The following is an 11,354-nucleotide window of genomic DNA, read 5'->3' on the forward strand; positions in this document are numbered from 1 at the left end:
AGCCGACCGGCGTCTGGAGCAGCGCGTATTCCCTATCTCTCCTCCAAAAGGCCACACCCAATACAAGGCCCCTATTGTGTCTGGAGGAACAGACTCCCCACAGTGTTGCGATGGCTGCCCCCTTTAAAAAGGAGCGAGCGGCTCTCGCGCCAGTGACCTCAGCCAGAGAGGAGGCGAGGAGGCTGCAGGCAGGGCAGGTGGCAGGAGCTCAGAGACTCACGCTCTAGGGCCGCTCGGGCGCCTCATGCCCACGTGCCCGCCTTGCGCGGGCGCCGCCGCACCTGGAGGCGGAGCCAAGCCCCGCAGCCACCGGCTCTCGGTAGCGAAGTCCCCTCCCCGCGCTCCTCCCGCCACGCTGTGCATGCGCGCAGGTGCGTGAAAGCGCGTCGCCCAGTACCTTGCAGACGTGGGCCCGCCATGGAGCACATCCGCACACCCAAGGTTGGTGGTACCCGCGCGGGCGGAGGAGGGAGCAGGAGGTGGGATGCTGAGCGAGCGGGAGGCCTGGCTTCCCTGCGGGGCGCTGGCCGAGTCAGCACCAGGAGCGAGGCAAGAGGAAGCAGCGTCTGAGCATCTCCTGGTTCGCTGTGAGCCTCATATTTCTGCTGCTGCCTCACAGGCCTAGTAGCCTTGACTGCTGCTGCATCTAACCTCATGTCCTTGGGGTGCGCAGTGGACATAGGGGTGGACAGGAGAGAAACCCAATTATCTGTTAAGCAGCGGGGCTGCTGATCTGCTGATAAACACTCCCTTCTGGTCTTGCACTATGTTGCTACTGCTTTTTTTTTTTTTTTCCTCCAATTTTAGTAGTTGAAAGAGAAACAAACCTTTCTAATGACAGGTGCAGGGAATCGACTTATGTGCAGGTGGATTGAATGCACACGGGAAGTTCGGTGAATCTAAGGATTCAAACCCGCCCAACTCTCCCTTCCGCTTCCGTATCATCAGGCTATCAGCCGCAGGGGACCTTACACGGGGCAAATGATCAATAATCTCTGTAGGTTGAATGGTATTATCAATCTTTCCATCTCATTGTTTTATCCAGCCTATTCCTTTCTTTGGAGAGAAGGATGCAGCTTATAGATTCATCCTCTGGTGTGCTTTGAACAACACCAGATTTTGCCACTCAGAAGCGACTGGTCCCTGATCATTCCAGTTAAATAACCTTGGAAACCACCGCTGTACCAAACTTTCCCCTCATAGTTGTACTAATGATATTCTTTAGAGTGAAAAGGATGATCGGCATTCTTGTCTAATAAAAACTCTAAACTATTGAAAGAATGTATTTAAAAGCCTATTGGCTATCTCTTGTCACTACCACCACAGCTCCTTGGTTTCCAGGATGATCTCATGCTAAAAATTTAGGCCCTTGACAGAGTTAAGTCGAAGCTGGGTCTGCATGGTCAGAAATTAGGTAGCCCCAGGGATCCCATTCAGCCCATGGGGGAAGGGGTGCATTACTTTGCTGTAAGTCCAGTAAGAAGAATTCATTTTTAAATACTGGATTGGTTCCTAAGTACCTCTTTGTAAAAGCAGCTTTATTAATCTCTGATGTCAGTGGAAGAATAAATCTTTTAGTTTGCTAGAGAGTGTCAATTTTAACAGTAAATTTAAATTGTATTGCTTTTGCACGATGGAATTAAATTGTTGCTTCACAATTGGGAAATTGTAAACGTTAAAGAGAGTGCCATAAACCACAAGGTAGGTGGCTCAAAGCTTTCAGGGTTTAAGTGGTGCTAAATAATTTATTCCGGAATGATGAATTTAACTCATGGATTCTCTCTGCCCTTGCTAAGAGCATCCTTCCTTTGTCATGATGAAGGGGGCCCTTTATAAGAATGATATCTGATGTGAATGTCAATAGCAAGAATGATAGGGGGACATGGCGCTGGATGCTATTTTCCTATAGAATATGATTTCGAGGAGTAAATGCATTTTCTAGTCCATATTCAAACTTACTCTGTGCAAAGCCATGTGTGTAAACCTGAGCGACAAGCAATATTCTCACTTATTCTTCAACTATTTTCCATAAATACCTTCTAAGCAGTGCAGAACTTCAAATCAGAAATCTCCTATCAGGAAATGGAAAGGAATGGGGGTGGGGAAATGGAGAATTGTCTGAAATGTCATTGAATTGAGGGTCATTAACATTTAGGGTAATACAGGTGGGAAAAAAACTACAGAGTTTAGGTGAATGCAATTCATTTATTCATTCATTTCATCCCGCAAGCATTTGAGAATCTTTCACATGCCAGGCTCTGTGTTAGGTCCTGGGAGCACAAAGCATCAAGGAGCTCCCACTCTGGTAGGGGGGGGCAGTTGTATATCTAGAGACATGTCCAAGGGACAGCAGGCAGGGAGAGGAGAATGGATGGAAAATAAGTTCTACCATAAAGAGTGAGGCAAGCCTTCTTAGAAGAGCTGAATCTTAACATGCAAGGAGTCAAGGAGGATCAAGAGCATTTGACAGCTGTCATGCACTTATATAAATATGATGTATTGTAATAAATCAACTACTGACTCAAAGAAGCTGAAAACCTTAACAGCGATAGATAGAAATGATTTCTTGAGGCTAAACATCTCTTCATTTTACATGTTTAAGTACAAAACTAATTTTCACAGTATAATTAAAGGAGAACAAGACCTCTTACAGAGCATGCATTGCAACATGTATAATTATTGATGGTCATATTCATCTGTATTATTTGCTTCTATTATACTATGGGGGTGCTGAATAGGTAGCTTGCCTTAGACTTCATGATTTCATGTTTTGAGTGGCTTATAAGAAGTATACCCACTGTGGGTTTAAAGTGGTATTTACCATGTGGATAAGAGGGTTTTATTTTAAGAGGCAGAGAAATGAATGCATGTACAATTGCTTTCCTACTCGAGTGAAAGTCATTCATTTACACATTGTAAACTGTGTGATACCCATCACAGCCTCTGTGTTCTGCTTCAGTCTTGGGAGGACAGTTTAAGGAGACAGATGCACACAAATAATCTGTAATGCTTTGTACATATTTCTTTCTCTGTGTGTGTGTGTGTGTGTGTTTAATGGAAGGTTATAACAGAGTATGCTAAGCAGGATATTTCTCTCCCAGAATGGTTCCTCTATAGAAAAAAAAAATATTCCAAGGACAAGCTAGTTTGCAATTGGTTTGAAGTGAGGACACCAAGCATTACCTGAACTCATCACAGTGAACTTTTGGGGTTCTACTTCACTGTCTGGCTTTTTTACCACTCTGAAACCTTGCTGGCAAGAAAATACTGTGCAGGAAGATTGGGGATAATTTGGGTTCAAGTACTACTTAGACATGTGAAAAGGTTTCAGAGCTCCTGGAAGTAGCCTGATGTGCTTGTAGGATTTGGTTTGGTACTGGATTGATGTTCATGTGTTTAAGGAGTCTGGCTAAGTAATCTCTACTTTTTGTACTTTGGTCTTTCTAGAAGACATTTTTTCCACATGTGTAAATCTGAGTTGTAAAATAGAGTATGATGACCTTCAGAACTCCAAAAAAGAACTCGAAAATGACTTCCGGTCTCCTCGTTTCCTCTTTGCTCTTATCTAATCTCTTCTCCACAGAGGGAGCCTAGATGATGCTTTTATGACCCAAATTGATCGTGTTATTTCCCTGCTCAAATTCTTGGGTAGCTTCCCTTTGTACCCAGATATAAAGTGAGAATCCCCAGAGTGGCCCATAAGGCCCTGCCTGGACTGGACAGATGCCTGTTTACTCCCTCAGCCTCATTCTGTGACAGTCTTATTATTTAGAACCCAGCGATCACCACTGGCCTCATGGGTTTTCAGATGTGACAGGTTCTTCCTTGCCTCAGGACTTTTGCACTGCCCTTTCATCCTGGGGGTGCTTTTATCCTCACTCTTCATCTGGCTAACTCTCTCATCTTTCAGATTAAATATATTTTTTCTCAGAAAGGCTATTACCTAGTTCCTCATCTAAATCAGATCTGCCTGTTATATTCTATCACAGAGCCCAGTATTTCACCTCAAGCCCCTAGTTATAAGTTTCATATTGATTTGAGTGATTATTTGTTTAATGTCAAGCTCTCCTACTAAGCCAAGAGCCCTGTGAAGGTGAAGATCATATCTTGTTCGCCCCTGTGTCCACAGCGCCTAACACAGTTTCTGGCACCAAGTAAGCACACGGTAATTAAATTAATAATTGAATAATAGATGACATAAATTATTCTCAATTTTAACACTTCAGTTTTTGGTATTTGCTCTAGTAGTCCAAGCCTCGTATGCATTACACCCACGATTAAGTACAGTATTGTAAATCTCTAATAGTACTAGTGTTAAGTACTTGTCAATATCAATATATTATGTAAAATGTATGGCATATATATTAAATGATATATATTTTGAGATAATGTATAGCTTTAGTGAGATCAAATTCAAATAACATTCACCATTTCAGTCATTGTAAGTGTACAATTCAGTGTTTTTTTAGTGCATTTACCATTTTGTGCAACTGTCACCACTGCCTAATTCAGAACATTTCATCACTCCCAAAAGAAACCCAGAGTCTATTTGTACCCAGATATAAAGTGATTTCTCATTCCCCCCTCCAGCCCATGGAAACCACTAGGCTACTTTCAGTCTTTATTAGATTTGCCTCTTCTGGACATTTCATATAAGTGGAATAATAGAATATGTGGCCTTTTGTGACTTGCTTTTTTTCTGTCACTTAGCATAATGTTTTCTAGGCTCATCCACGTTATAGCATGTATTGGTACTTAATTCCTTTTTACTGCAGAATAATATTCCATTCTTTGAATATACCACTTTCTGTTTATCCATTCATCAATCGATGGGCATCTAAGTTGTTGACAAATTTTGATTGTTATTGACAGTTATGAACACTCATATAGTTGTTTTTTGTATGAACATAATTTTTCAATTCTCTTAGGTGTACCCTAGAGGTGGAATTTCTGGGTCACATAGTAACTCTATGTTTAATTTTTGAGGAAATAGTGATTACATCTTTCCAGAACCTAGGTACTTTGGAAATAATTGTTTAAGTAGTATGAATAGATAGGACTACATCAAAAGAGAATGTAGATTTCTATTGTTATATAATTTCATAGAAAAACAACCCAGTGAGCATGAAGTTATACTTTTATCACTCCAAATTCACATCTAATTTGTGCTATGCCCTTTTTGCATAGTCATAAATAGCATGCTTTTTCCTCTTTTTGAGCTTTTGCCCAGCATTATTCCATGTATATATTTTATATTCAGAAGTCTTCCACCTTTCATTGTTTTAACTATTGCATCTTATTCATTTGATTAACTATTAGGGATTTGTGAGCGGAATGACTGAGAGTAGGGACAGTCTTATAAGGGTTCTTATTACAAAATATCTTTTAGAATTGAAAGCCTCTCATATGGCCTTGGGTTTAGGCAAATTTGTAAGAGTCCCAGAGAGCAGAAGTAAAGGGTAGGGATTGCAAAGGAAAGTGTCTTGGCTCAACATAGAGAAGTTCTTTCCCACAATTATGTGTGTTTGTATAAGAGAAATTAGTTTATCTCTTAAAGAATAGAGGTGTTTAAGCAGAGGCTGGATGATTCATCAGAGAAGAATGGATCAGGCATCCGAGGGGACAATGAGTTAGAATTGTGTGTGAATTTCCTCTCAGCCAAGTGTCCAGCTGCCCTGTGATTCATACTTAGGATGCAGAGAACTCACTGTGACCCTTGATAGTCCACTATGACCATGGACAGCTCTAATCATTAACTTTTCCTTATATGTAGTCAAAATCTGTCTCACTGTAGTTTTTAGAAATTGGATCTATGCCTTTCCCTTGGGATATTGCCCAATACATCAACCCTCCTTCCAAGAAGTGGCCCTTCAAGTATTTCATTCAATGCTGCTATCTCCCTAACCCTCTCCTCCGACCTAAGTCGTTAGCTTATTAGCACTGCCTGCTCTGGCAACCAAACAGTGGCTTGTTTTTAAATCCCTTTACCATCTCTCTCATTTTACTCAAGGAGTTACACAAACATATGGTTACTTTAGGGTTGGTTGAATCGTAAGAGAGTAAAGTTTGATAACTATTTTTTAATTGTATATATCATCACGCCCCATCTCAGTGGTCTGGTGAGCCTGCTATGGAAAAGAAGCCCTAGCTGTCCCCACACATTGTGCTGTGAAGTTACGTTTCCTCGGCCATTTCTTTGGATGTGAAGTATCTTACACTTATCTTTGTTGAATATTATCTCACTGGATTTAGCTTATTGCTCTGGTTTTAGATCCTGATACACATCTGTTATTCCTCTCAGTTTGGAATCATTCGCTAATGAGCTTGCCCTCTATTACCTCATCTGTGAACTTATCCCAGAAAGATAGGGAGATGTGATTTCTTAGTGACTTAAGCCACTTGTCCTCATTTCCCAGGATCTTGATTCTGGTAGTAGATTGACTAGTTCTCTCAGTTTGATGCAATCTGCCATTTCATGAACTCGCCCTCCATCATCTCTCCAACGAGCTCATTCGAAGAAATGCAATGATGACTGAGTGAATCCTTGATGTTCTTGCTGACTGAGGGTTTCCTTTTCTAGGTCCATACAAAATTCCATTAAATAAACCATTTTAGAATCTTGCCTAGAATTAATGTCAAACTCACCAACTTAAAATTACAAAATTCCATACCCCCCATTTGAAAATAGTGATCTCGTGTGCAAGTTCTCTGTGATAGAGTGCAGTCGAGTCCTGAGAAGATTGGCTCTTTGTCGTTCACTGCCAGTATACCATCTGCACTAAGTGTTCTCTGTTTATCTTCATGTAATAAATAATTTCAAGTTATAAATGTATATTAATTTTGATTCTATATTGAAATCAATGTAGAAATTACCACTTAATATTTGAGTATATTTCCTTCTGGCTTTTTTTTTTCACATGAACACTCAAACTTTTTATTTGTTTGTGTAGAAATTTAGGATCACGCAGTTCAATTTTGTAGTATGCCTTTTTTAACTTACCATATTGTAGCCTTTGAAAATATGCTCTTAGAGGACTATGTGATTTTTTAATCCTATGGAAATGTCTTTATAACATTAATCATTTCCCCATAAGGCTATTACAATAATGTTATGATGAATATCTTGTTTATTAATTATTATATGCATATGTGATTAGAATAGAGCCTGAATGAGTGAATCCTTGATGTTCCTGTGTCACAAAAGATGAACAAGTTTATAGTTGATGTACACTGCCAAATGACTTTCCAAAAACATTATATCAATTTTCATAAACAGAGTATAGCATCTTTCTCACTCTACCATTGCCTTATTATTCAAAAAAGGTTTGATGATTTAAAAGCAGACATAAACTCTTGTTATTTTATTGTATTTTTAAAATTACCAGTGAGGTTTATTTGTTTCCAAAAATACATTTATTGACTATTTTGTTACTTTCGTGAATTGTCTGTCTTTTCCCATTTTAATAATTGGTCATTTTTATGTGTATAGTATGCACATATATTTAATAACAGCTTTTCTGAGAGAGAATTCACATGCAATAAAAGTAACCCTTAAAGTATTCAATTCTGTGCTTTTTCATATAGTCACAGAGTTATACAGCCATCATAATTATCTAATTTCAGAACATGTGCTCACTCGGAAAAGAAACCCTAGGCCCATTAACAGTCACTCCCCGTTGCTTCCCGTTGCACCACTCCCAGTGACCACTAACTTGCTCTCTGTCTCTATGTTTTTGCCTTATCTGATTTCATATACATCGAATCACACACTATGGGGTCGTTTGTGACTTGCTTTTTTCACTTAGCATAATGTTTTCAAGGTTCATCCAAGTTGTGGCATGTATTAATACTTTGTTCCTTTTTATCCATTCTATGACTATGCCATTTTAGTATCCATTTATCAGTTGATGGACATTTGTGTCGTTTCTGCTTTTTGACTATTATGAATAGTGCTGCTATGAACTTTTGTGTACAAGTTTTTGCGTGGGCATATGTTGTTATTTCTCTTAGGTGGAATTTCACTTCTCTAAGAGTGGAATTGCTGAATCATATGACAATCCAAAGTTTAACATTTTGAGGAACTGCCAAATTGTTTTCCAAAGTGGTCGCACCATTTAAAAAATCTCCCCAACAATGTAGGAATGTTCCAATTTTTCCATTTTCTTGCCAACACTTGTTATTGTCTGTGTGTTTTATTTTGTTCAGCCTAGTGGATGTGAAGCGGTATTTGTTGGGTTTTGATTTTTGTTTCTCTAATGACTAATTATGCTAAATATCTTCTCATGTGCTTACTGACCATTTGTATATTTTCTTGGAGAACTGTCTATTCAGGTTTTTTTTTTCCATTTTTTAATCTAGTCATTTGTTTTTTAATTATTGAGTTGGAAAGTTCTTTATATATTCTGGACCCAAGTTGCTAATCATGTATATGACTTGCCAATGTCTTCTCTCATTCTGTCGGTTTTCTTTGTACTCTCTTGATATTGTCTTCTGAAGCACAAAAGTTTTTAATTGTGATATAGTCCAACTTACCCATTTTTTCTTTTGTCACTGTGCTTTTGGTGCCATATCTGTGTATATATTTTTAAAAGACTTTTTCTGATTATAAAAGTACTATATTACAGAAAATGTAGTTCAAAAGAAAAGAAAGAAAATAAATCATGCATAATTTCAACACCCAGGAAAAACTGCTGTTAACTTTGTATTGCCAGCTTTTTTCTTTACATATAAATAGAAAATTAGGGCCGTTTTCTCTCTTTCTCTGTACATGTGTGTATACATAATTTTAGGGGGTGAGAACCCAAGTTTTATATGTCATACCATAATTTTTTTTTCACTTTATTGAACAGTCTTCTTAAAAGTGATTTGTCATAACTACATGGTCTCACACTGTACGGATGCATCGTCCGTTATTTAGTGTTGGGAGACAATTCTCTGTGGGTCTTAAATGTTTCTGCACTTTTGTTCTGAACTGTATTTTCAATGATGATTTTATAATGAACAATCTTGAAAGATAGAAATAGTTTCTCTATCAAGAGCAGAGGACAGATCTGTTTGCTGTCCAGGATGATAAAGATAACATTTTCTTTGGGGACAGAGGTTGGTCAGGGTTGCTTATAAGCAGATCTCTTATAAGACTAGCTTTTCTTAAACCCTGAGCTCTAAGTTTCCTCACCAGTGAGAGAGTTCCAGTCTGCGTCCAGCAGCCATCTGGGCTGCTCCACGTTGCTCTTAAACTCAGAAGGTGTGGGGGAGCTGATGCGAACATGGAGCTCATGTTCCTTGTGCACTGTGAGTAATAAAGTCCTTGGTTTCTGACTCAGGAGTCCTCTGTGTTCTGTCAGCATCAAGAAAGAGAGGGAGGCTAACTTGTTGTGTTGCAAGCAGGATAAATTCTCAGATACTGCATAGCTCTTGACAGTTAATCCCCTAGTATTTGATATTTAGTCTCTTTGTTTTGTCACTATAATAAATAACTGTGATAAACATCAGTGTATTTAAATTGTCTTGTAGCTCTCTCTGTTGCCTCAGAATAAATTTCTAAAGTGATTTTCAGGTTCCTTTTTATAGATATATTAAATATTTTTTATGACTTCTGATTTCCTCTAGAATTGTCTGCTAGCAGTATAGCAGAGGAACTTTTTTTTTAATTCTTGAGACTAATACGTGAAGTATGGTTTCTTGTTAGTTTATATTTCTTTGGTCATCGATGAGATGGAATCTATATATATGTTTATATCTATTTGTGGCTGCTTATAACAATAGCAGTACAACAATAGTACTGATGAAAGAAAATCCTTAAATAACATTTACTATGTGCTAGGCACTCCATTAATTAGTCCTCTCAGTAACTCTTTTAGGTGAGTTCCTATTTCACAGATGAGGAAACTGAGATTAAATAACAAGTTGATCAGCTATAAGGGGCAGAGTGAGGATCAAAATCTAGAATTCAGGGGGCCTGTGAACTTGGATGGAAAACAGAATTGCATCTTTTCCTAGCCTTTTCTTCAGTTATGAAGGCAAATCACAGCGGCAGTGATAATCAGCTTTGTCGCCAATGGAAACCGCAGATAATTTCATAGCACGTTACAGCTGTAGCTCTTAAAATATCTCAAATTATGGGGCTTGTAGACCTAGCACTAGATCTTGTTATTTATGAGGAAGAACATATTACATCACAAATTTGTTTTATTTTCAATCTGATAACTGTTTCAATAAAATCGTTTCAGTGGGATGCTGGGGAACAGACAGTATGGTTTCAAGCTCCAAGGTTTGTGTTCTCAACAACTACACTATCTTATGTTTTGCTGTTGAGAGTGGGAGACAGATTGCCCTTTGGGTTCTCAGTGGTTTACAGTCCCAGTTCAGGCCTTCTGCTGTCTGGCTTGTATTCTTGCCAGAGATGAATGGGCTGCCTCTGTTGTATCAAACAGTCTCATTTTTCTTATTTTTGCAATTTGATTTTATCAGAAGAACCGAGCTCAGCCTTTTGTTTGGATTTCGATCTGTCTAAAGACAGATTATTGCCAGGTTGTGAGAGAGTATTTCATAGCCCAGTATCTAACACTTCAAAAACAAGGCAGATAAGTTTATTGTAGGAAAACAATCCACTTAGAAGTATAGCCATGGCAGTTATATTTTCTTTATTTTCCAAGTAAGAAATAATTGTCTTAATAAAAAATTACAGGAATCGTGCTTAAGCATTCCTCATAAATCATCCATACTTCTTGAATTCCTCACTTCTAGTAAATTTAGCAAAAGTTTAAAGTCTGGTTGTCGAGCATGGTGTGGGTGTATGGAACATATAGTGTGTCGTGGAACTTAAGAATCCATATTCATTCATTCACATATTCAAGGTTTATATATAAATGCAGGTAGCCGCCAGATGGCTTTCTAATTAGGGGGATATAGACTGTATGTGTGGTAGGTTTGTGTGTGGTAGAGAAAATGCTATTAAGAAAAATAGTGAGATACAAAGGGAGAGGAAGGATGTTAGGTGGAGTGAGTGAAGATTTTTATTTTACTTATGATGATATTACGGCCTTCCTTATGACATGACCGTTGAGCAGAAACCTGAAAAAGCCGGGCAGCAAGCCACTGCATATCTAAGGAAAGTAAAGGGAATACCTAGTGCGAAGGTCCTCAAGTAGGAGCGTGCTCGGAGTCTTCAAGGAATAGCAGAAAGACAGCGTGGAGCAGAGCAAGGAGTGGAGTAGTTACGAGAAATGACGTTTGAGAAGGAGCAGGAGAGATTATATGTAGACTTCCACTCTGGGCGTGAAGAGATCCGCGGGAGGGATCAGAGCTCTGACTAACAGGATCTCAGGGTGGAGATGGGAGGGTAGCCAAAGAGG

At 38.9% G+C, this 11,354-nt stretch overlaps 1 protein-coding gene across 1 annotated transcript in view; it reads left to right on the forward strand.

The window, feature by feature from the left end:
- The first annotated feature begins 369 nt into the window (after positions 1-369).
- Positions 370-11,354, forward strand: part of MTMR7 (myotubularin related protein 7) — a 91,881-nt gene continuing 80,896 nt past the window's right edge. The window contains exon 1 of the mRNA XM_006916421.3: positions 370-441. Within this exon, the coding sequence (XP_006916483.1) occupies positions 418-441 (24 nt within the window). The 5' untranslated portion in view covers positions 370-417. The remainder of the gene's footprint in view (positions 442-11,354) is intronic.

The sequence above is a fragment of the Pteropus alecto genome, unplaced genomic scaffold (genome assembly GCF_000325575.1).
Source record: "Pteropus alecto unplaced genomic scaffold, ASM32557v1 scaffold24, whole genome shotgun sequence".
Classification (NCBI taxonomy): Eukaryota; Metazoa; Chordata; class Mammalia; order Chiroptera; family Pteropodidae; genus Pteropus; species Pteropus alecto.